The following is a 27,902-nucleotide window of genomic DNA, read 5'->3' on the forward strand; positions in this document are numbered from 1 at the left end:
GTATATAGGAGGGCAGGTTGAAGTATGTGCTCTGGTATGATTTTCTTGACAAAAACCATGATTTATTTCCATATTTGACAACTGTCTAGCTGAGTGGTTTAGTAACCAGGTACTGGTGTCAAACAGGCCTAGGTAAGCCTGAATCCCAGTTCTGCCAACTCATAAATGTGTGTCTCTGATCAATTAGCTCTTGTAAATTTCTGGTTTTCCTTTCTGTATAGCAAGACAAAGACAGCACATGAAAAATGATGAGTGCCATAGGTGGCCAATAGCAAGCATTCAAATAGCAAAAATTATATGGCTATACCAGAGATTCACAGTTGAGTGTGTTCTCCACATCAATTTAATCCCTATGAAAGCCCTGTGAGATAGGGGTTATGATGACCCCTCTTTCACAAATAGGGAGATGAGGCCTAGCCAATAGAATATATGAGCAGGATCAGAAGCCTGGTCTCCAGCTATTCAAATCTGTAACCTAACTTTCTTTTTTTTTTCCTCCACTGTGCAGTTCAGACTGGCTTTGAATTTAGGTGATCATCCTAAGTCAGCCTGGGAGTGCACCACCACACCTGGCTAGCTCACTTTTTTTGCACACCAGGAGTTCTGGGTTCTCTCACCAGGCTTCATGGTGAGAGCTTGTAGTCTGTGTATGTGTGTGTGCGTGCGTGCATGTGCATGCGTCTATGTGTTGTACTGGGGTCGAACTGAGAGGTGCCGAACCACAGTGCCACCTTCCTGTCCCCCTTTTATTTATTTTTTAATCTCCATATTTTTTAGTCTCCATAAGTGGCCCAGGCTAGCCTCAAATTTGTGATGTCTCAGCCTCCTGAGTTGAGTTGCTGGGATTACAAGCCCTATGTCTGTCAGGCCTACCTCTCCCCTCTAGTTTTGAAGTGGGAACTGTCCATCTCCTCTCTTCACCCTCAGCATAGGCTTTCCTCTCCGTATTTGGCGCCTGCCACCTTTAGAAACTGCACTAAGGATGTGTACAGACCAAAGCCCGAATCCTCAAATGGGAAATCAATTCCTTAGAAAACTCATTCACTAGCTACCCTGGCCGCAAAGTCCCAGAAGCCCGGTGCTCCACTGTGCATAGTCTTGTTCCGATGCCCAAGGCCTCTCCATAGTTTTTTTTTGGTTGTTGTTGTTGTTGTTTTTAAAAATTTTTTTGAGACAGACTCACTATGCAGTTCAGGGTGGTCTTGAGCTCACTTGGTATACCAGGCTGGTCTCGAACTTGTAACAATCCTCAGCCTGAATGCTGATATTACAGGTATGTGACACCACATTCGACTTTTTTGTTCTTTTTGAGATAAGGTCTCACTATGTAGTTCAGGATGGCCTTTAGCTCACTTTGTAGTCCAGGCTGGTCTCGAACACACAACGATCCTCCTGCCTCAGCCTCCTGGATTACAGGCCTACGCCACTACTCCACTACTCCGGGCTGGATTCTTGGTTCTTTAAGGTTCTAGCCCTCGGTTCCGAAAGCGTGCTCTGCCAAGAGATCCCCAGCGTTCCACATCTGAATGGAGCCCTACCCCTCACAGTCACTCGCACCTCGGCTTACTTATTGGGCCCGCCCTGACGCCCTGTGACTCGCCCCTCCAGCGGTCATGCACTGAGGCCACTTCTCCGCCCCCTACAGTGCCCCACCCCTAGCCATGGCCACACCCCTGCGATAGCCCCGCCCCGAGGCTCCGCCCCCCGCGGCCCGGGGTAGGGTGGCGGCTGGCCCTGCCGGGCCCGGCTGCCCTCTACCCTGGGTGCTCTGTCGGAGCGGTCCGGGCGCAGCGGGACGGGGCGAGCGCGGCGGCGCGGGGCTCCGGGGCGAAGATGGCATCAGGCAGACGCGCCCCGCGCAACGGGCTGCTGGAGCTGCGCGCAGGGGCAGGCTCGGGGGCCGGCGGCGAGCGCTGGCATCGAGTGCTTCTCAGTCTCGCAGAGGACGCGCTGACCGTGAGCCCCGCCGACGGCGAGCCCGGCCCTGAGCCCGGCGCTTCGCGGGATCCCGAGTCCGCGCAGCTCAACGGCGCCGCCGAGCCGGGCGCGGCGCCCCCGCAGCTGCCCGAGGCGCTGCTGCTCCAGCGGCGCCGCGTGACGGTGCGCAAGGCAGACGCTGGCGGGCTGGGCATCAGCATCAAAGGTGGGCGCGGGCCACCGGAGGCACGCGGGGCACCAGGTTCTGGTGTCCGTGGGGCCGCCGAGGGCACCAGGGTCGCGGATCTGGCAGCAAGCTGAGTTGGAGGCCTTCTGTCTGGGTCAAAAGGGGTTTGTTCCAAGGAGACAGGGAAAGGAGGACTCTTGGACCCCTAAGGTCTGAGGGGCTTTCAGGAGTTGGAGGTCTCAGGGAGCCATGGAAGGTGCAGGTGTTAAGGAGCTTGGTGACTCAAAAAGACACGAGGTGGTGAGTTCTATGTGGAGGCATAAGAATCTGAGGGGGTAACAGGCATGGGCATCAAGGACAAGAGAGGGCCCAGAATAGCAGGCCAGGGAGGAAGAGGGTTGAGGCCTGGGACCTTAGCAGGGCAGGAGGATAAGTCTCTGAGACATGCCCACGGTGCAGGGGTGGAGCAGAAGCATGGGATCACAAGGGTAGATAGGAGATGTGGGAGGCACAGGTAAAGTCATGGCCAGGGGCCAGCAACGACTTAGATACCTAAGACCCCAGGAAGATTCTCTACATGGATAGGTTGCTGTGACACCTAGGTTTGAGTCTCCTGACCACCTTGCACTCAATGAATGGAGTGGCTGGAGCCACAATTGGGAGTTCTTCCTTCTTGAGAGCTTTCAAGGCTGACAGGATTTAGACTGTTGGAGTCTAGGATTCCCATATGAACTTGGTCGAGTTATTTCCTGTCACTGAATCTGTTTTCTCACCTGTGTAATGGAGAACATGATGGAGTTGTGACGTTTCTATGAGAACAGGACTTAGCTTGCCACCACATAGTAGGTGCTTGGTTATTTACTGCTGTAAGATCAGAGGAAAATGGAGGCCAGGAGAGACTCCCAAAGCAATTAATCATGGTGCTTAAAATCCCTTTATGCCCCCAGCTGCTGTTTCTACCATTTCTCCTCCTCTGCCTATCAGTGTTAAAGGCTCCAGTAGAATGCCTTGGGAAAGGATGTCAAACGTTTTATCGTCTGGCTTGTGCAGTGTCCCTTCCCAGACCTCCCTGGTGCTGGCCCTGTTCACTGGGGTCTCCAGACCCTTTGGCCTGGGTGAGGGAGTGGAGATGGTGGTGAATGCCACCACTGTGTGCCAGGTGTTTGCACTGACTACACTTGGCTCATGAGCCATTCATCCGGGCAACAAGTGGTGAAATGCAATGAGTATAATCACCATTTTTATGGTGCAGAAATGACTCAGACTAAGTTAAATGCTTTTTAACCAGTGGTGGTGGTGCCAAGCACTCTGGAGGCTGAGGCAGGACAATTTCTTTGAGTTGGAAGCCAGCCTGAACTACATGGCAAGACCTTTTTTCAAAACAACAATGACAAAACAAGTGAAACAGTTTTTCAAGGATCACATGGTCAGTAAGTGGTAAAGCTGGGATTTGAACCTTAATTATCAGGCCAATGTTCTGGGTCCCCAGGGGAGGTGGTTCTTTTTTTTTGTTTTGTTTTGGTTTTTGGTCTTTTTGAGACAAGATCTTGTTATGCAGTTCAGACTGGCCTTCAGCTGACTTTGTAGCCCAGGCTGGCCTTGAACAAACAGTGATCCTCCCGCCTCGGCCTCCTGAGTGCTGGGATTACAAGTGTGCACCAACACACCTGGCTTGGGGAGGTAGTTCTTACCAGGGGGAGATAAATCTCCACACAGTTAATCTACGGAGTCTAAAAGGGAGAAGTAGAAAAATCAGGGAGTGACTGTCAGTCTTACCCACATACTCTAGTATAGGTAGAGCAGTAGATCAATCAAACAGTTGTATGCTTGGTATGTCTGAACAGGGAAACACTTAGAGTTTACAGAGAATTCCATTTTGCTGATGGACAAACAGATTCCTAGAGAAGCATGGTCTTGCCAAGGTCACACAAAGTTACTGCTGCTTAGCTTCATATTTCCAGGTGGGTGTGAGGATACTTTTAGGAGGTTTTAGGCAAAATACCAGCTTCATCTAATTTCTTGTGCTTGGAGACTGGGCTCCTGTTTCTATGGCAACCTCCCTATATTAGGGTCCAGCTGAGTCCAAGGCAGCCCTGAATGATCATAGCTTCAAATTAAACTGAAGTCCCTAGTTTTAGGTGGAGGAGGGCAGATATAAATAGGAACCTGTTCTTCTGAACTTCAAGCTTTGTGCTGTGCTGGGAGCAAACTATTGGGCCTGTGTGGGGTCAGAAGTGTTCCAGTCCAGCTCTGCCACTACTGTCTGTGACCTTGGAACCGTGACCTCTGCTTTGAGCCATACTCTCACCTTTAGTACTCATAAATGAATCAGAAGTGTGAAATCTAAGGACTTGTGCATTCTACATAGGATAGGTGTATTGGATTGGGAGCCAGAAAGCATAGGTTCAAATACTGGCTTTGCTACTCACAAGCTGAGTAACTTTGGGCAAGAGACTTGTCTCCACAATGCAATGGACATTGTGAGATGTAATGAGACATTGAAAGCATTTAGTATAGCACGTGATATATGGAAATAGGTGGATCTACTGTGGACTGTTGTTACTATTCCTTTTCTTTCTTTCTTTTTTTTTTTTTTTTTGGTACTGAGAATCAAACTCAGGACCTTGTGCTTGCCAGACAGGTGCCATGCCACTGAGCTATATCCTAGGCACACCACTATTCCTTTTGTTTTTCTTTTCTGGTACCTTGGAGTCTTTGCCAGCTTAAATGTCCTTTTCTCTTTTTTTTTTTTTTTTTTTTTTTTGAGTCAAGGTTTCATTATGTAGGCTATGTTGGTCGCAGACTCACTATGTATCCCAGGCTGGCCTTGAACTTGCAATGAACCTCCTGCCTCAGCCTCTGGTGTGCTCATATTACAGGCATGCACTATCATGCCCGGCTCTTACATGCTTTTAAAAATAAAAAATAGTACTAACAAGTTGGCCACAGTGGTGCATGCCTGTAATTCCAGCTACTTAGAAGGCCCAGGCGGAGGATCATTAGTTTGAAGATGACCTGAGCAATTTAGAGAGACTCTGTCTCAAAATATAAAATGGAATGAACATGTAGTACTCAATGGTAGAGCACGCCTAGGTCCATCCCCAGGACCACTACCACAAAGTAAAAAGAGGAGGAGGAAAAAGAAGAAGAGGAGGAGCAGAAACAATAAAAGTTTAGCAGTAAAATGTAAATCATGGGCTACCAGTGTGACTCATTAGTAGAGCCCTTCCTTGGCTAAAGTGTGCCAGGCCCTAGGGTTTGGGCCCTAGCACTGCAAAAAGGTGGAGTGTGTGTGTAAAATATATTAACTTTGTTTACATCAGAGAGATGGACTTCTGAAATCTTTAGAATTTAAAGCCTTGGTTTCCAGCTTGGGTCTTGTATTGCAAAACTTTGTGATTGCTGAAAAGATCCTTGGGGACAATATCTTAATTCAGATTCTACCTTAATTTCAGATTAGGAGGCATTGGTGGGTTCCCACATTGTGGGAAAATTACTTAAAACCTAAAATATTTAAGAAAAAACTATCAAAGCACTTTGTAAGTTTCCCAAACACTGGTGAACTTCCAAAGCATTTAACCAAACTATACCCAAGGCACTTATGAATTTTAAACCATGTGTTATCAGCATTATTGATATCCCAAACTTCTAACACTATTCTGAGATTCTCTTTACTTTCCTCTCTCCCTTTTCCCAGTACTGGGCTGTGTGCCGAGGGACCATGACACAATTCCAATGCATTGAAGTGTCTGCCTCAGTTTTGCCTGCCTTCTGTCTTTGCAGGGGGCCGAGAGAACAAGATGCCCATTCTCATTTCCAAGATCTTCAAGGGGTTGGCAGCTGACCAGACAGAGGCCCTCTTTGTGGGGGATGCTATCCTGTCTGTGAATGGTGAAGACCTGTCCTCTGCCACTCACGACGAGGCGGTGCAAGCCCTCAAGAAGACAGGCAAGGAGGTAGTGCTGGAGGGTAAGCACTGGGGCCGAGAGCCAGGGGGTCAGGTGTGGGTTTAACTTCTTCCCTGATTTCCGCAGGCATCAGGTGTCCCCAGCCAAGTCTGGAGGCTGGGTTGAAAATGGAAGCACGACTTTGGAACCTGCCTGGAGACAGTGTGTCAGGGTGGAGGGAGAGCTTGTGAGGAGCTGGGCGGATCTGGTTTCCCTTCCTCTCTCACTCTCTACCACTGGGGCCTTAAACTGATCACTTCCTTTTCCTGAATCTTAATTTAATTTCCTCATCGATAAAATAGGGAAATAATTCTTGCTTTCTAGTTTGTTGTAAACAGGACTGAAGGGACATGGCAGGACGTGACATATAGTGAATGACTCAGGAAAGCAAGGAGTAGAGACTGGGGAAGTGACAGCTAAGGTTCTATCCTAGAGTGGATTTCTCCACCTTACTATCACTGTGTGGGCTTGGATGAGACCTTTGCCATCTTTGGGCTTCAGTCTCCCCTTGGGTGTGATAGACCTCCTGCTGTGGTTGCTCCTTATTTGCTTTTTGCCCCCTCTCTTGCAAGGTTTCTGCTTTGCTCAGCTCTTTCCTCAAACTTCACTTTGGCAGCTCCGGAAGTCTGTGGGGGCCTGAGGAATGTGCCTTTGGCTCATCGCCCAGAATAGGCTCTGGGGGAGGTGGCGGGGGCTGATGGAGAAGCCCTGGTCAGCAAAGCTTCTGAGCTGTGTCCCAAGCCCAAATCCTATGAGTTGCTTTGGTTTCGCCAAAGAGGTCTCCAAGAGGCTACAGAAGCAAATGGGCTATGGATCTCTGGTGATCCTTGGCATGCCTGTGACTCCAGATCTCAAATCTCTATTTTGTTTTATTTTTACATTTTAGGCAGTTTTATAAATACAGTTATAGCATTTTTGTACTTAGAAAGAACTGACTTTTTGGTTCCTAAAAGCTCAAGTATATCTAATGTCATTCATGTATATATTTGTACACATAGATAATTTTTTTTTGTGGTGCTGGGAATTGAATCCAGGGCCTCATGCATACTAGGCAAGTGCGCTATCACTGAGTCATACCTCCAGTTGTTACCAATCATGCTTTAACTGCAAAATCAAATAATAGGATCACTCATGATCCTATATGGTATGATATGGTATAAGGGTCTTCTTCCCAGATGCTTTAATATTTTGATATTTATAACTGGCAGTGCAGTTAGAACACTTGACATTCATGCAGTGTTACATTTTAGCTGATTTGAGAGAGTTTTTAGTTTCTGTTGTTTGAAATTTTGGTCTATAAATTGCAAAATTTCTACTGTGGCCACATTTCCAATTCTCCCTGGGACCTCTCACCCTTATCATTTTTAGGTTGAGAAGATTTGTATCCAGGTTGTTGGCGTGTACATCATTCTGAGGAGGAAATAACTCTGAATGTTTGACATTTGAGCCATCTTCTGACTTTGAGAACTAATACCCAGGGCTTCACTCTAATTCATGAATATTTGTACTTCCTCACTAAACCAAGAACATTCATAGGTACATACTTCATGTCATAGATCAGAGATACCCAATTGCTCTCACTGAATATCAGTCTCACTTGAACTGTTACCTATTCCATATTTGTGAGGATTGGAAGGTCTTGGCTGGGAAGAAAGGAGCTCGAGTTGATTAGCAATGTCTGCCACAGATGCAGCATGGAGAGAAGTAACACGTACCATCTCAGGACTGAGAGTCTCCAGCTCTTATGTTCTCGGTCTTTTCCAATATTAAGATAATTCCTTTGGTAAATCCTTTCCCAGGCATGATTATGAGGAAAGAGGTTGTGACCTTCTTGTTTTTCTGGAGCTTTTTCTTAGTTGAAGTCTGTCTTTCTCTCTCTTTGCCTTTGCCTTTCTTCCAGTACTGGGCATTGAACCCAGAGCCTTTGCACATCACTCCCCTCCTTTTTTTGAGATAGAGTTTTGCAAAGTGCCGAGGCTGGCCTCTAACTTTCAATCTTCCTGCCTCAGCTTATCAAGTAGCCGGGATTATAGGCATATGCCATTGTACTCTGTTCTCCAGTGCTTTTAAAATTTATTTTTGATACAGATGTAGTGGCACATGTCTGTAATTCCAGCATTCAGGAGGCTGAGGCAGGAGGATTGCTGTGAGTTCGAGGCCAGCCTGAATTTCCTAATGAAACCCTGTCTCAAAAAGAAAAAAAAAATTTGAGTTAGTGTCTCAGGCTGGACTTGAACTTGTGATCCTCCTACAAGTCTTCTGAATAGCTGTGATTACAGACATGCACCACTATGCTTTGAACAGCCCTTTGAACTCACTTTTCCAGGCCCATTAATCTTCTGGAAAGAGGCAGTTCCACCCAAGGGAACACAAAGGTTTGAGATGGGGGCAGGATGAGGAACTGGGCTCAAGAATCTATAGATTGCTAGAGTGATCTGAGAAAGTGGGTGCTGGCTTGTGCCTGATCCTTGAGATTTTGGGGGGTTTGTACAAAATATCAGAATCTAGCAGTTTCGCCAGTCTGCAGCCATGGTTCCTACGAGCCTCTCTGGGTTTAGGTTTCTCCTGGAGCCCAATCACTGGCCCCATTGTTCAGAACTTCCTACCCTGAACCTACTCTTCAAGCCACCTCTGAGAGCCACAGAAGAATGGCCTTTCCTCTGGATGTGAATTTGGCAAGGCAACTGGGCCTCTTTCCTGGGACATGGTACGGAATCCCCTGGTGATGTCCTGGAAGAACAGGTGTCACCAGAAAACTCCAGGAGCCTTCCAGAGTCCTCCTTCCTGGCCCACGTTAGGGGCTCAACTGGATCTCATCAACCCCAGTCTGCTTCCTAGAACTTTTCCCCTGCTAGGTTAAGGATTTGCACAAATATCCTCAGCCTATTCTTAGCTGCAGGGATGTGTTTGTGACCAGAGTCTGGGTGCAAGCTGGCAGCCAACACGTTTCTGCCTGCTGCTTAGAGACACCCATTGTGTGTGTACATCTCATGCCAGGGCCAGCCTGGGACACCCATTGTGTATGTACATCTCATGCTAGGGCCAGCCTGGGTCCTTGGTGACCGGGTCTGGGAGGAGAGGGAGGGATTGCCATGAGCAAAATGTCCTTCTCTCTTCCCTTGACTAGTGTGGTTTGACTGACAGTGGCAATAAAAAGTCTAGTACACATTAAAAAATAATACTAAAGGGCAATGAAAACCAATAAAGTAAATTTTTAGTGCATTGTACAAATAGGAAAGGTACATCTCAGGCAGAGACCATCTCCTCACTCCCACTGTGGACCCCAGATCCTCACATACGCTAGGCAAGTTCTCTGCCCCAGAGTTGTATCCCCATTCTAGAAACTCTTCTCTAGCAGGAAGCGCGAGTAATTTGTCTCTGAGCCTCTGGGGCTGAGACTCATCATAGGTCTTAGTGAATGTTTGGGTGTCAGCAGGGTACATTCTTTGCCCCTTTCTTTTCCTTTATCTTTACACTTGCAGTTCACTTTCCTATATGTTGTAGAAGGGGCTCAGAGTTCCTTCTGGGCTTGACTGGTTCCTGAGCTTTTGTGTTATGAGTCCTTGGAACTCTGAGAGCAGCCCCTGCCAGGCCTTCCCCTGGGAGACAGACACTGCCAGATGCCTTGGCTCCTTGCATTACCAGTTTGAAAAGTGGGATGCAGCGAGTTTGGGGGTCACCTTGTTCAGTTGGGCTGAGTATATTGTGTCCTGTGATGCACAAACGGGTTCCTATTGCAGGAACAGGCAGGAGTGGGGTCTGTAGTCAGGTCTCCCATGACTCAGACCTGTCATTCTGACTATTGTTCACAAGGGAACATTTATTTGGCTGCATTCACACATAACTTTGGACCATGTGACTTTGGACCATGTGACTCTCCGCAGTTCAAACTTGGGCTATTCCAGCCCTGGCCTGATCCCAGTCCCTGATTAAAATGCCTGTGGCCTCAGGAGGCAAGCTCTGTCCCTGATTAGCTGTGTGCCCCTGGCTGCTGGTGGAGGTAGAGGAAATGACAGTAATCATGATGGTAGCTGCTCTTTATTGAGCACCCACAGTGTGCGAGGCATCGGGCTACGTGTCTCAGATTCCACTGAATCCTCAGTGCTACTCTTGTGAGTTAGGTATGCTTTTCATCCATGTAATATTACAATATTACAAGAGAGAGGAGCGGATACCTGCCTATGGTTACATAGTGGTAGAGGTAGAATATTAGCACAGATCTTTGAAGAGTCAAGCACAAGGTCTTTTTTTTTTTTTTTAAGTTCTTAAATATTTATAGTTACTGCAATTCATGAGCCTCCTCTGAGGCTCATTTTAATGTCCATCCATTAAACAAGGATTTCAATTCATTCGATTGAATTGTTGAAATTAAGTGAAGGTGTGTTTGAGAGTATTGAACTTGGTACTTAGTGTACAGCAAGCATTCATTAAATGCTTCTTTCTCCTATTACTAAGATTCGAGAAGTTTGAATTTAGGGTTCCTGATTTGATAAGGGCCTTCCATATCTCTGAGTCTGGGTTTGGATAGTTTGTAATGTGATAATCTACATCTCTATCTATCTATCTATATATTTTTTTGGTACTGGGGATTGAACTCATGACCTTGCATTTGACAGACAGGTGCTTGTGCCGCTAAGCTAAATCCCTGGCCCTGTGATAGTATATTTTGGAAAATTCAACTAGATTTATAAAAGATTAAAAAGTAACACATGCTCATTTAAGAAACCCAGAAGAGTATAAAGCGATCATCTCACAGAAATAAACACTATTGGGGATTTAGCTCAGCGGCATAAGCGCCTGCCTTTCAAGCAGGCAGTCGTGAGTTCGATCCCTGGTACCAATTAAAAAAAAAAAAAGAAATAAACACTATTGATACTTTTTGCATGCTTCCTTTTCAAAACTTTTCATGATTTTTTTCTTTTTGCTTTGTTGTTGTTGTTGTTTAGTTCTTTTTTTCTTGTTTGTCTTTTATTTATTTGATTATTTTTGGTCTTTTTGAGACAGGTTCTCACTGTTCCATCCAGACTGGCCTTGAACTCACTTAGTAGCCCAGACTAGCGTTGAACACACAGTGATCCTCTAACCTCAACCTTCCAAGTGCTGTGATTACAGGCTTGTGTCACCATGTCCATAGGGTCTGGCAATGTAGACCAAGCCGGTCTTGAATTTGTGATCCTCGTCTTTCTGTCTCCTGAGTGCTAGGATTACAGGCATGTGGCACTATGCCTAGCTTTTTTGGTTTTTTTGGTGGCACTCAGGAATGAGCCCAGGATCTCACACATACCAGACAAGCACTCTACCACTTAGCTACAGCCCTCACTGCCCTTGAAATTTTTGAGACAGGATCTCATTAAATTACCCAGGCTGCCCTTGAATTTATGAGCCTCCTGCCTTATCCTTCTGAGTAGCTGGTATTATAGGCATGTGCAACTGTGCCTGGCTAGTACTTTTTAATGATTGTATTATATCCTATTGGAATTCATTCATATTTAGCCAATATTTAGTGAGCTCTTGCTCTGGGCCAGGACTTCATATAAACATTAAGAATGTGTGATCTGGGGCTGGAGATACAGCTCAGTGACATAAGCACCTGCCTGGCAAGTACAAGTCCTGACTTTGATTCCCTCTGCAAAAAACAAACAAACACCCCCAAAATGGAAAGAAAGCGTAAGCCAGGTGTGGTGGCGCACACCTCTGATCCCAGCACTTGAAAGGCTGAGGCCGGAGAGGCTGAGGCAGGAGGATCTTTGCAAATTTGAGACCAGCCTGTGCTACAAAGTGAGCCCAAGACTAGACTGAACTGCATAGCAAGGCCCTATTTCAAAAATGACAAAAAAAAAAAAAAAAAAAAAAAAACAAAAACCAAAACAAAAGAATGTGTGATCTGTGCCATTTAAGAAAGGCATTTTTTTTCACAGTTCCTGCTCGTGGACATGCAATTTGTCCCTGGATTCTTGTACCATAGATAATGTCCTTTCTTTCTTTCTTTCTTTTTTTTTTTTTCTTTTTTCTGGTACCAGGGATTGAACTCACGACCGCCTGCTTACAAGGCAGGTACTTATGCCGCTGAGCTAACTCTCCAGCCCCGATAATGTCCTTTCTATGCATCTGTGAACATAGGTCTGAATTATTGTTCCTGTAAGGGGTATTGTTAGATTAAAAGATTTATTTACCTTTAAGATCTTTTTATTTTTTTTCTTTTGGTACTGGGGATTGAACTTAGGGTCCCTGCACTGAGAGCTACATCCCCAATCCTTTTTATTTTGAGAAGTGTGCTCCCAAACTTTCCCAGGCTAGTCTTCAAGATCCTCTTATCCTCCTGCTTCAGTTCACTAGAGACCTGGGATTTCAGGCATGCATTACCATGCCTGGCTGCCTTTAGTATATTGATAGGTGTTACCCTACCCCACACTACTCATTAGTGTGGTAAAGTCAGATTTTTATTCCCCAAGTTGTGGCAGCCTGTGCTTTGCTGGTCTGTCCTGCTACTTGGGCCTGTCAGTATCCAGAAACTATTTTTAGTCCAGTCTTGCTAAACCAGTAAGCCCTTAAAGGTCATCCCTTTTAGAGCCTGTTGGTATTCCAAATCCATTCCAGTCCAGGTTGGTGGGGGACACCCCAACTTTGAGTCCTCACAATACCTCACTTAGAGTTAGCACATCAGTGCCCATTATGTAGGCAGAGGAACTGACACTCAGAGAGCCCTTGGGTGTTTCCAAGGCCAGAGAGCTAGTGCCAGGGCCTAGATTCAAATCCTTGTCATCTATCTTCACATCCTGTGCCCATCCCCCTTAACCTGTCAGGCTATGGACAACAGAAATAACAAGACACTATTATCTATGGACAGCTTATCATCTACTAAGCAGGAAAAAGTGTTTTACCTGTGAGGCAGATGAATTTCACTTCTATGTTAAAAATAAGGAAATAGAGGCTCACGGAGGTCAAGTTGCTTGTTGCAGGTCATGGAGCAAGGACATTAAGCCAAGTTTTCCTTACTTCAGAATCAGCTGAGTCAGTGTTCTTCCTCCAGGCTGAAAGCTCCACTGAAAGGTCAGGACTTTCAGTGTCCATTCATTTAACAAACCAGTAAGCACTCCATCACTGAGCAACGCTCCCAGCTCAATCATTGAACAAATTTCTTAGTTATTCACTGATTACCTGGTATATGTCAGGTCCTACTGTAGAGGCTGGGTGTACATTGGCAAACAGAGTACAGGTCCCTATGCTTAGGGATCTGACATTTGGTTTGGAGGAGAGAGGCCCTAGACTAGCAATGAATAGATCAAACATACCACTTTAAGTAAGTGACCATCCACTAGACATGCAAGGAACAGCTTGAGCTTAGCACAAAGTCTTCCCTTCACCCAAGACTCAAAGTCAGGACATTTAGTCACCAGTGTTTATTGAGCGTTGGGATAAATGCTGGTGGGACTGTGTTGCACCAAGACCGATGTGTCCCCTCCGCTCAGTAATGCATGTGAAACTCCTGTGTCACCTGACTGGACTGGACCTGGTGAGTGACGTTCCCCTGTCTCTGTGCTTGGTTTCTAGTGCAGTCTCCTTCTGGCTTCCCACTTTGGCAGAGCTGGAGTCCCTGGGCATTGGGGCCTGTGTTTCTGTCTGCCCCAGCTTCCCTAAGGAGAAAGGGCCCGTGTGTCTATGTGAGCCTTACCAGGCTCCTGGACTGCTAGTCAGTGTGGATTCTGGCTGCGCCTGTCTTTGTACAATCAAGAGTCTTGGCCACAGGCCATGGTCTGCAACTCTTGAGGTCACAGCCCAGCCCCACCCTGCCTGGTCCAGCAACTCAGGCAGAAATCAGAGCAGGGAGGAGGCCTCAGAACTGGGCTATTTAAGGCCATACTCTGGGGCCCCCACCTCTTCTGTGGGAGAGGCCACTTGGCTTGTGAAATCCAAACCCTGTGTCTGGCAGCAGCTGTATGCTACGTTGTCCATTTATAGCATGTTTCTGTGGGAAAGGAGAAGGAGGACCCGGTTCTGGATGAACAGGGACTCTGGCAGTTTCTCTGACTTCAAAGATGACAAATGTTCATTTGCTGAACATGTAGCATATGAGACTCCTGCTGGATTTTGGGAACACAGATACAAGAGAAAACCTTCACAATATTCCTGCCTGGTGGGGAGCACTGACCTCATGTAGTCACTGCAGGGTAGAGAGTAGTGGGGTCTAGGGGACTGCAGAGGTGATTAGTAGGACAGACCCAGCCTGGGCATCTGGGAAGGCTTCCTGCGTCTTTTAACCTGTGGTGGTGACTCCTCCTCCTTTTTAAGTTATTTTTGGGCATTAGGGATTGAACCCAGAGCCTCTTTCTTGACACTGAGGTATGTCACTAGCTCTTTTTTTTTTTTTTTTTTTTTTTTTTTTTTTTTTTTTGGTACCAGGGATTGAACTTACAATCTTGAGCTTGCCAAGCAGGCACTTATGCTGCTGAGCTAAATCCCCAGCCCCAATCCTTTTATTTTTCATTTTGAGACACAGTCTTGCTGTTACTCAGGCTGCCCTTGGCTTGCAATCTTCTTGCCTTAGTCCCTGGTGTAGCTGGGACATCTCCTTTTAATTATTGCTCTGTGATCCTGTGCGGTCCTGGTATTGATTTCTCCATTCATATGATACTGACTTGGGGTTTCACTTGTCTAGTTTCTGTCCCATAGGAGTTCCCAGTCTGCAGAGAGAGGCAACCTCAACACACAGAATCAGGAAAGGGTTCTAGGAAGTGGGAGCAAGGGAGGCTGATAGGAAAGAAACATCTACTTTTAAAAATTATTGCATATTAGATATACAGATTAATGGATTTCATTTTTCCAGATCTAGGCATGCATACAACATACTTACATCATTTTTATCATGCCTTTCACCTTTGCATCCCCGTTTCCTTCCTTTATAGTTTCTTTCTACTTTCATAAGAAACATCATGCCAGGCATGATGGCACACACCTGTAATCCCAGGAATCAAGAGGCTGAGGCAGGAGGATTTTTGCAAGTTTGAGACCAGCCTGGGCTACAAAGTTAGCTCAAGGCCAGTCTGAACTGCATAGCGAGACCTAGTCTCAAAAGGCCCATAACAGCAACAGCAACAGAGAAACATGTTGTTTATTATGTTTTTTTGAGACAGAGTCTTGCTATCTAGTCCAGGTTGGCCTTGAACTCACAGGTGTCCTCTTGCCTCAGCCTCCTGAGTGCTGGGATTATAGGCTTGTACTACCATGCCTGGCAAGAAACATCTACTTTACTTTTTTGTGTGCCTAATGTGTGCCACATGTTTATACACCCCCTCACTTAATCCTGACATCTATCTGAGGTAGATATGTTACTACTCGTCTGTGGAATAGTAAATTGAGGCCCAGAGAGGTGGATGACCTGGTTTATGGTCACACAGCTAGACAGTACTGAACCTGGAGTTCAAATCCAACAGTGCCTGACTCCAGACCAGGTACCAAGGGCATTCTCTACACAAAGGAATGTATTTTCAAATATGTGGCAGTTTGGAAGCTCATACAGCTTCTGATAGCTGACTCTTGTTAGTAGAATTGGACTAGAGGGTGAGATGTGGTAGACCAGAGAGGTAGCCCCTGCCCTTAGAGACCTTGAAGTTGAGTGAAGGGTACCAGGAAACCAGAGCAGGAGTTTGAGCAAGGAGGAGTTTGAGATGCTGTGTCAAAAAGCAAAAAATCTTCAGTAACAAAACCCAAAGCAAAATAGTTCTGGCATGGTGACACACACCTGTAATCCCAATACTTAGGAAGCTGAGGCAGGAGGATCATTGCGAGTTTGAGACCAGACTGGGTTATAAAGTGAGTTCAAGGACAGCCTGAGCTACATAGTGCATTCAAAGCCAGTCTAGAATATGTAATGAGACAGGGTCATAGCAGTATAGGAAAACAACAATTTGACAAGACCTTGTCTAAAATAGAAAATAAAAAGGAGCTGGAGATGTAGCTCAGTGTGAAGGCCCTAAGTTCAATCCCCAGAACTGAAAAAAGAGTTACTATTAGCTATAGTCTGGAACACTGGAACACTGGAACTGAATACTTTTTTTTTTGTACCAGGGATCTAACTCACGACTTTGCCAAGCAGGCACTTAATGCTGCTGAGCTAAATCCCTGGCCCTAGACTGAATCCTAATTGTAATTTTGTATTTGTAACCAACCTACTCCCCTCAAAGATGTTTAAATATTGATCAAAATTTGTTACTTCTAGGACATCTTGGGGCAGCATGGTTTCAGGGTATGTTAATTTAGGGGCTCACAGTGTCATTGGAGACTAGGTATATCCATCTTTCAGCTTCCCCATCCTTGATATGTGGCTACCATTGCTCTAAGACAGAATTCTCTCCCAGAAACTTGGAAAGGTTAGAGGAGAGAAGAGGAAAGGAGCGTGCTACATCTGATTTGCCTGAATTGTATGATCTGCCCCTATTTTAGCCATTCACAAGCAAGAGGTTTGGAATTATCATAATTAGCTTTGACCAATCATGATTCTCCTCTTAGGCTGGGAAGAAACTGAGCCTCTAGGGATCAGGGATATATTAGCAAGGAGAAAGAAAGATGGTTTATTCTATCAGGTAGACTGAACAAGTATCAACTCCATTCCCTTTTAAGACATAATCCTGTAGTCAGTACTGGGTAAGTCTCTGCTGTGATCTAATAATCATTTTTAATTCTGGCTCCTGACTTTAGAATAGGCTTCATTTAAAAAAAAGAAAAAAAACTTGCCCTTGCTTTCACTATACTTCTCTTCCATTCCCAAAAAGATTTATATCTCCTTTTCTCCTTTACTCCTGTTTGCCTGGAATCATGTCTAAATTTTAGGGGTGTCTCTTGGGACCAAAATAGCTTCTTACCTAGTTTTTCCAGGGGAGAGTGCCAAGGATGGCCTCCTAACCTAACCCTTTGCTGGGCTGTCCACTGACAGACAGGGCATGCTAGCTGGGCTTTGACTGCAACCATCAGATAGCCAGACAACTATGGGAGCAGGCATGGCAGGAGGAGAGGGGAGGCTGCCCCCACCAGTAGGTCTCAGATATCTCTGTAGAGCAGCAGACAGTATCACTGGCAGGAGAGAGACCAGTGTTTAGGCTAGTCTTTTAATCATCATCTTCTATATATTCTTCCTAGCAGCTCATTTTAGAGATGAGGAGACTGCCGCATATCAGAGTTGGGAAGAGCCCAGATGCCAAGAGAGTGGGCAGGCATTATTAGAAGCATTTCCTCTTCTTGTTAATAAAAGCTGTTTTAGCCTGGCATGGTGGTACACTGATGATTGGGCTAACAGTGGATACATGGCCCAGTTTTGGGCAGAGAAGGAAGCATCTGCTGGTAGCTTCATGGAAGTGTTTGCCTCTCTGATAGGAGCAAGGTGTGAGGAGACTGCCCTTTTTCTGTCTGCCTGTTCCTTTCCTGCCTTGGTTTTGTTATGTAAAGAATGATTCCTTGAGCTGTGGCACCATTCCTGTGGTCATGATGGGAAGGCCAAGGGAAAGGCAAAGGGTCCTGCTCAGATTTCAGTGTTGTTGAGTCTCTGGCCCATTGCTAAATTGCTTTCCATCAGACTTTTTAAGTGAAATCATAAATACCTTCATTGTTTAAGGCATTGTTATTTTATGTTGTATTTGCAGCTAAGCCTAATTGACTTAGCAGGAAACACCAAAGTGCTGGGGCATGGTGGCATGCACCTGTAATCCCAGCACTTGGGAGGCTGAGGCAGAAGGATCGCCTTGAGTTTGAGACCAGCCTGGCTTCTATAGTGAGTCCAAGACCACCTGAACTATGTAGTAAGACTGTCTCAAAAAACAAAACAAAGGGCTGGGGATTTAGCTCAGCGGCGTAAGCACCTGCCTTGCAAGCAGTCAGTCGTGAATTTGATCCCCGGTACCGATAAAAATGAAAAAGACAAAAACAAACAAACAAACAAAAAAACAAAACAAGCCACTGAGTGTTATAATACCGATCATCTTTGATTGATTTGTAATAGCAGCCATATAGAACTTTATGATTAATCAGCTATGTTTTCCATAAGAAAGGAATAAAGAGGTAGTGGTACAAGTGTCATGTGTTTACCATCCCAGTCCTAGGGCCAGCCCAAAACCTGGTACATAATAGATACTCAAGAAAACTGGTTTGTCCCTAAATCTTTTTACCCTGCCAAACTCTTCCCAGACCTGCCCTGTCCATCAGGTTGCCTTTTGTGTCCAGTTCCCATTGTTAGGGAGATCTTTTCTAGAGATATTTTGTTTTGTTGCAGCCTAGAATGGCCTTGATCTTTCAATCCTGCCTCAACCTTCTGAGTGCTGGGATCAGAGATCTCCTTTTCTAGAAAGGCATGGGCTCATGGCCCTCATCACTGGGGCCACAATTGAGATTATTTTGGCTACAGATATTAGAACTGCAGTTGGGTTTGCAGCCTGACTTTCTGTTATTTTGGCTTTTTCTTTTTTATCAGTACCGGGGATCGAACTCACGACTGTCTGCTCTGAGCTAAATCCCCAGCCCCCAGCCTGACTTTCTGAAGTACGAAATCAGAAATGGAAATCAGCAGGTACCAGGCAGACCTCTCCTCTGCCTCTCAGCATGTGTCCCCAGTGTCTCTTTCTGCACACTTTCTCTTCTGACCTCAGAGTGGAAGGCAGTTGGCCCCATAGCATCAAGCCACCAGTTTTGGAATCCCTTCCAGCCTCATTCTGAACAATCTCGTGTAGCTCAGGAGTCCAGTCCAGGCCAGTAGGGCAAGAGGGCATGTCAGAACAGAACTTTATGGGTCAGCTGGGTAGAAAAGCAGATCTGGCTGATGTTCCAGAAGTATTCTGACCTGTGTGCTTGACTATTAGCTCTATGTGACTATTTGAAATTAATTTTAAGTTAGCTGAAACTAAACAAAAATGTAAAATTCAGTTTATTTATACTACCCTCATTTTAAAAATATTTATTTTTTGGGGTACCGCAGATTGAACTCATGACCTTGAGCTTGCCAGGTAGGCACTTATGCCACTGAACTAAATCCCTAGCCCCACTACCCTCATTTTAAGTGCTCAGTGGCACTACATACATTGAACAATATGTATAGCAATTTTACATGATCACAGAAGATTCCGTTGGAAAATACTCCTCTAGAAGGCATTTAATATACGTAGGATAATTGGTCAGGCCTTGTAGGGCCTGTGGGCATCTGTATCGGTTAGGGTACCAACTTGCTGCTGAAATAAAGAAACCATAAATGATTGTGGCTTAAGTATGAAAGTCTTTTGCTCTCTTAGGTAACAGTCCAAGTCTGATAGGGCACTTCCGAAATTTCAGCATCTGTTCATTTCTATTTGGTTGGTTGGACTTCCCTGGAGTATGAGTTTTGTTCTCATGGTCAGGATGGTGTACTGCAGGTCTGGTTTACAGACAGTGAAAGGGAAAGAGAAAGGCACACCCTTTTCTTCAGTGAGCAAAGCTTTCTGGCTTTCTGGTCTCATCCTGTTGGTCAGACTTGGTCACATGAACGCATAGAGCTGCAAGGGAGCCTGGAAACAGGCCTCTAGCTGAGAGGCTATCACTTCATTAGAGGACAATGAGCAACTTCTACCATAGGACTATCTCATTCAACTGCTCTTTGCAGATGAGAATGAAGAGAAAGAACAGTGACAGACCTGTCACATGTCCTGGTTCCTGTCTCAGTGCTCTTTCTCTGCCTTGTAGCTATTGTCTGTTCCCTTTAAGCAGCCATCATGAACTCCAGACTCTTCTACCTACTTGTCTAGCATTTAGTCACTTGGCCACACCTTGCTGCAGAGGAAGTTGGGAAGTGTAGTCTGTCTTCTGAGTAGTTACGTGTTGATGATGAGCCAGGGGGAGGGTGAATGGATATTGGTAGGCATCAAGTATTTCCTACCACATTGCCATGCGCAAGGCTTTATTTTAGGATACCATCGTGATACTAGATCTAAATTAAACTTAACTAACTAGTGACAATCACATTACACAGTGGTAACTGTTGACCTCTCTTTTGACTAGTCAAGTATATGAAAGAGGTCTCACCATATTTCAAGAACTCTGCTGGCGGGAACTCGGTCGGCTGGGACTCACCTCCTACCTCACCCCTTCAGCGGCAGCCTTCCTCCCCTGGCTCCCAACCCCGCCACTTCAGTGAGGCCAAGCACGTGCCCTTGAAGATGGCATATGTCTCGAGGAGGTGCACCCCCTCTGACCCGGAACCCAGGTGAGGCTGGGGTGGGAGACTGCTCAGACACTTGCATGCCCTGGTGTTAGGCAGTGGGACCAAAGGAAAGTTGCCTCTGTTGTATAATTGACAGGCACAATGCCAGCACAGAAGGTGCTTAAGAAATGCTACATGGATGCATGAGTGAAGTTGCGGGTTGATGATGTGCTTTACTTCTCATTTTCTCTTTTTTTTTTTTTTTTTTTTTTTTTTTTTTTTTTGTCTTTTTGAGACAGGGTCTTGCTATGCAGTTCAGGCTGGCCTTGAGCTCACTTTGTAGTTTAGGCTGCTCTCAAACGTGCAACAATCCTCTTGCCTCAGCCTCCCAAGTGCTGGGATTGCAGGCGTGAGCCACCACGCCTGTTGATCTCATCACTTTTAAGGTTGCTGAATTCAGTTGTCCTCGTAAGCTGACTTGGTGGAGGTTTTGAGATATCTGGTAACATTTGGATCAGGGACACAAAAGGTTACTATCCTTCACATTTGAGCAGCCTTTAACAGTTCATTGATGGCCATAATGAATGAATCGTTATGTATTGTAAACAAGTACTAATGAAAATAAAAAATTGAAAGAAAAAACCCAGTTCATTAATAATAAAGTCAGTACCAGCTAATATTCAGTGAGTGCTAAGTGTATATCCAGCCCAGCTCATGTGGTTGCCAGGCCCAATTTCATCTGATTCTCATGGTGGCCCTAAGAGCAAAGTCCCATGTTTCACTCCCATTTAATAATTACAGAGAGAGGAATCACACAGAGAGGGTGGCACTTGCCTCATTCCAGTTGCTTCTCTGCTTGAAAAGCTACAGGTGGCTGAGTGATGGTGTTGGTTGAGTGGAATGTAAGTTGATCAAGTAGGGTATGCAGGGCTGGGGGTGTTGTATATGTGGCATATGCCTAAGAAGCTTGTGTTGTGGGTCCTAGTTGCAGCCTAGGTTCAGTGCCAGACCAGCGGTCAGCACTGGCTGGGAGGACTAGTGAATGTCTAGCATCTGAACCCCTCCACGCTTGATGCCATACCCCTGCCTGTCTCATGAGGAAAGAGCTGGTGATTTGCACTTCAGAGGCTGATGCCAGAGGGTCGTGAGTTCTAGGCCACCCTGAACTATATAGCAATATCTTGTCTCAAAAAAAGGGTCAGTTGTAGTGGTGTAATCTCAGCACTTAGACTAAGGCTGGAGGATACCAATTTTGAGTCCAGCTTGGGCAACTTAGTGAGACCCTATCTCAAAATAAAAAAGGGCGAGGGATGTGGCTCTCAGTGTTAGCGTGCTCATGGGTGTGCTTTTCAGTCCAGTACTGAAAAAAAAATAGAATTTGTGGCTCACAGGTCATTTACAGGTATTCCACCGAAAGGGTCTTTGTACTGAGGGAAAATGAGGTGGGTGTTGGTTCTTCCAGAGACTCACAGAACCTTAAGGTTTCCACCTGATCCAAGGCATCACTCAAGGCATGTGTGTACATGTGTTTCTCTGTGTGTGTACATGTGTAGACGATACATCCCTCCTGCCACATTTTATTTATATTATATAAGGTCAAAGAGAGGAGAAATGAACTTCACCTTTTGGTGGGAGAAGTGGACTGTGTGTGTAGGGCTGGACACATTTGAAGGAGCCCATCTTTGGGTACTAACTACCACATGTAGGAAAGGTTTGCTTTCATGTGGGAGGGTCACCCTTCCAGAGACTTCTGTGTGTCATGGGTCAGAACTGGGTCATGTAGAGATGTAGCTCAGTGACAGAGCACTTGCTGAGTGTGTATGAGTCTCTTAAGTTTCATCTCTTGCACTGCAAAAAAATAAAAACAAAAAAGGTCACCCACCCAGCCCTAACTGCTAAGGGAAGCTGGAAATTCAAGGATTTTGCTTCCTAGTTCTGTAACAAAAGAAGGAAGAGGTAAAGGAGTGTGAAATGGGTTTTGTTCAGGACACAGTGGTGCAGGTCTGTAATCCTAGCTCTCGGGAGGCTGAAGCAGGAGGATCATTGTGAGTGAGACCAGCCTAAACTGGCCAGGGAGGCTGTCTTAAACAAACAAAAAAGGTTTTGTGAATGTGACATCCTTCAGTTTCTGCCCATTTTATCTACTACCGAAATGCCAAAGTGTCAGGTGTGGTGCTGCAGCCCTGGGAGGCTGAGGCAGGAAGATTGCAAGTTGAAGCCCAGGCTGAGCAATATGTGACTTAGTCAGACCCTGTGTCAAAATAAAAAATGATAAACAGTTGGGGATATATGTAGTGTAGTATAAAGGCTCTGGGTTCAATCCCCAGAACTGGGGAAAAGAGTAAACAAAAACAAAAGAAATGCCAAAGGGGAATGTCTTATTAATCCCCAACAAAACATTTTTCAAACCTTCTCAAACATTGCTTCTTTTGGTATCTCCTTGAGACTCTCATCCACACTTGCCTGTGGGGTCTTTTATCTCCACCTTTCTCTGTACTATGTTTCTTCAGCTTTTATTATATTATAAACTTCCCTTTGGGGAGGTTTTTTTGTTTTTTTGTCTTTTTGAGACAGGGTCTCACTATGCAGTTCAGGCTGGCCTTGGGCTTACTTTGTAGCCCAGGCTGGTCTCAAATTACAACAGTCCTCCTGCTTCAGCCTCTGGAGTGCCTGGTTTGGGGAGGTTTTTAAGACGGGGTCCCACTATGTAGTTCAAACTGGCCTTGAATTCACAGCAGTTTTCTTGCCTTAGCCTCCCAGTGCGAGGGTTACATTGGTACACTGTCATGGCTGGCTTTTTCTCTCTTATTAAAGATGAATTGGTCTGATTCTGTGCAAACACATTTTCCTTAGAAATCAGGAGCAAAGGGCATGATGAAATCTCGCACAGTGGTCATTTTGGCTTCTGGTGCACATGGGTTGAGTATATGTGTGTTTATGTGCATAGCATATATATGTATTTGTCCTTGTCCCTTGTCTCTAGATCACATGAGGACTCCAAACTGGCTGGAGCCCCAGCAGCCAGCAGTGCTCCTCCTTTCCTCAGGGCCATCCCCCATGGCTTCTCCTAGTGTAGCAGCAGGTGGTTGGGCAGCTGCAGCTCAGTGACGGGCTCCACCCGCCTTGTTTGTACCTGCAGATACCTGGAGATCTGTGCAGCAGATGGCCAAGACCCCCTCTTCTTGAGGGCCAAGGATGAAGCTAGTGCAAGGTCATGGGCAGGTGCCATTCATGCCCAGGTCAACGCTCTGATGCCTTGGGTCAAGGACGAGCTGCAGGCGCTGCTGGCAGCTGCAGGCACAGCTGGGAACCAGGACATCAAGCAGATTGGCTGGCTGACTGAACAGGTGCCTCCTGGGTCCCCTGCCTTTCCTCACTTGGAACTGGCCTGCCCCCAGTGCCTCTCAATGCCTCATTCCCCCTGGCCCTCTGACCTCTCCCTTGCCCACTCTTCTCACTGCTGCTTTGCCTCCTGTAGCTTCCCAGTGGGGCCACAGCCCCCACCATGGCCCTGCTGACTGAAAAGGAGCTGCTTCTCTACAGTGGCCTCCCCCAGACCCGGGAGGCCCTGAGCCGGCCGGCCCACACTGCCCCACTCATCGCCACCAGGTACCCATGGCCAGACCCCATATCTCATCCAGAGCTTAGGGGGAGATGCCCCAGATGGGCCCCTGATGCTACGAGATCCTGCCCTATTCTGACTTTAGGTTGGTCTGAAGTCCTCCCCATGTAAAATGGGGGCTCAAACAGAAGGCTGTGAGGTCACATCAGTCACTTATCCATCGACATATGGTCTGAGAGGATGCAGCTGACCCTAGCAGTCATAGCCCTCAGGGAGAACCTAGCCTGGTGGGGAAGATGGGCCCAGGAACAGCCATTATACCTGTAGAAGCCACTTAACTCTGCTATGCTTGGTGGGTGGGAAAGGCCTTGAGGAGGTGACATTCTAACGGGACTTTGATGAGAAGTTGGCTATTAAGGAATGAGGAAGAGAGGAGCTCACATAGAAAGGGCATCAGGTCAGAAGTCCAGAGGCATGTCATGGGGATGAGTGGCTATAAACAGATGGAGAATCCATGCAGGAATTGGAGATATGGGGCTGGGGATTTAGCTCAGCGGCACAAGCACCTTCCTTGCCAAGCAGGCAGTCGTGAGTTCAATCCCCAGTACCGATAAAAAAAAAAAAAGGAATTGGAGATAATGAGACAGGGAGTTGGCAGGGCTGGGTCTTGTAGATCCCCTGCTTTTGGCTAAGGAATGCTAGCATCCTCTTTAGGCTTGTGGCAGTGCTAGGAGTTTAGCTCAGGAGGCATGTTACTCAGGTTGTATGTTATTTAACTGTTGTGCTACTGAGGATTGAGCCCATGGCCTCATTCATGACAAGCAAGTGCTCTATCGCTCAGCTATACCTGCAGGCTCTTGAGTTGTGTTTTAAAGAACTCCTGTAGCCAGGAGAATGCATTGGGGAAGGGCAAGGTAGAAGCTGGAAGGCTGCTGCAGTTATGCAGGAGAGATGGTGGGGCTGGGGGAGGTGCAGTGGAGGAGGCAGCAGATGGAGAGGAAAGGCAGCCTTTGCCGAGGAAAATTCACAGGCTTAGTATTTGCCAGATGAGGAGGGTAAAGGAGGTGTCCTGCGTGAACAGGAGGTTTGGAACTTGTGTCTGGGAGGAGTGGGAATGGGAGTGGGGAGGAGGCTGGAGCAAGATGCTGTGTCAACTCCAAAGCATGTGTGGAATGGACAGGGAACTTGAATAGGGAGCCTGGGCTCTTGTGGGTCAGCAGCTTTCTAGTGGGAGATTGGATGTCATCTGAGGGCAACAGAGAGGATGAAGTGAAGAGCAGAGAGGGCTAAGAACGCAGAGGTCTGATGCCCAGAGACAGGTAGCAGGCTCTTGAAGGTCTCACAGCAGGTAACAGTCAAGCTGCAGGGTCTGGGACCCTTGTCATTCCTGATTCCTCCGCCTATACTGGGCTCTGGCCCATGGTCAGGGACCTGCTGGCTAATGGAGTTATAGGTTATGGATTGCCTGTCTAATCAAGTGACTCATCTAATTAACGTAACAAATGTTTAATCAAGTGACTCAATTAATTAACATAACATGTTTTTTGAGAATCTACTATGTGTCAGATATGGTTTGAGTTACTGAGGATATAGTAGTGAACTAAATATACAAAAATATCTGCCTTTGTAGATGTTCTAGTGAAAAAGACAGCCAGAAACCAACAAAAAGGATAATTTCTGGTACCATAATGAAAATTAAGGCTAGTAAGTGACAAAGATGCTATTTTATTTATTTATTTTTGGTACTGGGGATCGAACTCATGATCTTATACCTGCCTGGCAAGTGTTTATGCTGCTGAGTTAAATCTCTGGCCCCAAAGGTGCTATTTGAAATGGAAGATAAAGGAAGAAAAGAGGAGGTGACATTTGATTAAGTTCAGAGGGAAGGAAGGGAGTGAACTGAATAGATAATCAGGAAGAGGGTCTAAGCAGAAGGAACAGCCTATGCAAAGGGATGTGTATGTGGTGGTGTAGACACTGCCTCAGCGGGGCTGGGGGAGGGTGGTGGGAGGTGTCTCCAGTTGTGTCAGTTTGTGCTCACCTGCAAGTGCTGCCCCCCCCCATTAGATGGTAAAGGATTCTTCAGTCACTGCCCCCTTGCCCAGGATTGCTCCCCCACTGAGCAAGACCTCATGCCTAGCCTCCGCCCCACCCAGGCTGGTACACTCAGGCCCCTCCAAGGGCTCTGTGCCCTATGATGCAGAGCTCTCCTTTGCCCTGCGCACGGGCACGCGCCATGGTGTGGACACTCACCTGTTCAGTGTGGAGTCACCACAGGAGCTGGCTGCTTGGACCCGGCAGCTGGTGGATGGCTGTCACCGGGCTGCTGAGGGCGTGCAAGAGGTGTCCACAGGTACGCTGGGTGGATCTGAGGCTGCCTCTCTGGTAATGAGCCTTTTGTCTATAGAGGTGTGCAAACTTCCTTCCATAGGGTGCTTTGGAGGGGACCAGAGAGTGGGTTTGGGCTCTCCAGGGCATTCTGTTTTAGATTCCAGTGGCACTGCAGGTCCTAAGACTTTCCCCTGGGGTCTTTCTTGCCTTGTCATTGCGATTCTGCTGGTGACAATGTGAGAAGTGGGATTGGGCTCCAGAAACACGGGACACCCAGATAAATCTGAATCTCATAAACAATGAATACTTTTTTTGTATAAGTATGGCTAAATTATTCACTGTTCACATGAAACTTAAATTTTAAGCAGCAATAGCTGTAGGCCTGTAAGGTCTTCAAGGGCCGTGCTTAGTATGTTTGCTGACACCTTTGTGGGGTATGGGCCTGCTGTCCGTGGCAGAGTTTTTACTTACCCTTTCTAGTTATGGTGCTTCTGGAAGTGTACTAGAAATAAGATGCAGGTTCTCTGAGGGCCTGTCTTTCTGAATTTTTGGGTGTAGGGGCAGTTGTAGGGTGAGTGCCCAGGTGTCATGGCAGACAGCTGGCTTCCTACTTGTGGAGGTATTCCAGACCAACAGGAGAGCTGCTGGTGGGGTCTGGAGATGGGACTCACGGTCTCTGAGGGCCCCACATCCCTCCCTGCAGCCTGCACATGGAACGGCCGTCCCTGCAGCCTCTCGGTGCACATTGACAAGGGCTTCACACTGTGGGCAGCTGAGCCAGGTGCAGCTCGAGCTGTGTTGCTTCGACAGCCCTTTGAGAAGCTGCAGATGTCCTCAGATGATGGTGCCAGTCTCCTTTTCCTGGACTTTGGAGGTGCTGAAGGCGAGATTGTAAGTGGAGGGTCACCTTTGTAGCCTGGGTGTGGTGTATGTGTGCTGTCCTGGAGGCCAGGCTGGGGAGAAGGACTGTGACTTTTCTCTCCATCCACCCTGCAGCAGCTGGACCTGCACTCGTGTCCCAAAACCATGGTCTTCATCATCCACTCCTTCCTCTCGGCCAAAGTCACTCGCCTGGGGCTCTTGGCCTAGAAGTTACCAGATGTACTAGCCAGAAAGAGGGGATGTCCACCACATGGCCTGACCTGGCCCTCTGCGGACCTCCTGTTCACCGCTGGGCTGAGAGAAAGGAGAGAAGAGCAGCAAGGGCCTCAGAGACCTAGCCTCTGAGGGAGGCTGAGTTGGTCTTGGGAGCCAGGACCCAGGACTAGGACATAGTGGACCCTGCCTGTGAGGGGCGGCCTTCTTGCCACCCTCCTCCACCAGTGCCTTTTGCAGAGAGATATTTTGTGTACACAGAAGCCATTCCAAGCCTGGGATCTGCCTGTGTAGGGGTTCTGACCCCAGTCTACTGCTGAGCTTCCAGGCCTCCTGGAGGCCCCAAAGCTATGTCCTCCAGAGGCCCTGTCTGAAGCTGGAGTCTCCTGGGTCAGCAGCAAGAGAAACAAGAGGAGCCTTTCTGTTCACTTTCCCCTCCACCCACTGCCTTGGGGCACGGTTCTTCTCTTCATCCCTCTCTCTCCACCTTGCTCTTGGGTAATAAACAGCCTGCGAGCACACAGGCAGATTGGCCAGTGTCTGTGGTTTGTGTCTTGGTCTTGGGACCCCTGCTCCTATAGTATCAAGATGAACCAGATGAAGGATTAGGGCTCTCTCCCTAGAGAACAGACTTTTAACTGGGCTCAAAAGACACCTGTGATCCCAGAACTTGGGAAGCTGAGGCAAGAGGATTGCCATGAATTCGAGGCT

General features: G+C 46.8%; 1 protein-coding gene across 1 annotated transcript; it reads left to right on the top strand.

Annotated features, from left to right (window-relative positions):
• Positions 1–1,694: 1,694 nt before the first annotated feature.
• On the top strand, positions 1,695–27,727 carry Snta1 (syntrophin alpha 1). Its single transcript, XM_003467806.5, has 8 exons — positions 1,695–2,143; positions 5,888–6,073; positions 20,062–20,266; positions 23,343–23,550; positions 23,682–23,812; positions 25,922–26,118; positions 26,800–26,987; positions 27,093–27,727. The coding sequence occupies exons 1-8, from the start codon at positions 1,834–1,836 to the stop codon at positions 27,183–27,185; spliced, it is 1,518 nt and encodes a 505-aa protein (XP_003467854.1). The 5' UTR covers positions 1,695–1,833; the 3' UTR covers positions 27,186–27,727.
• The last annotated feature ends 175 nt before the right edge of the window (positions 27,728–27,902 follow it).

The sequence above is a fragment of the Cavia porcellus genome, unplaced genomic scaffold (genome assembly GCF_034190915.1).
Source record: "Cavia porcellus strain 051 isolate PalLab524CR breed Dunkin Hartley unplaced genomic scaffold, mCavPor4.1 scaffold_5, whole genome shotgun sequence".
In the NCBI taxonomy this organism is placed as follows: domain Eukaryota; kingdom Metazoa; phylum Chordata; class Mammalia; order Rodentia; family Caviidae; genus Cavia; species Cavia porcellus.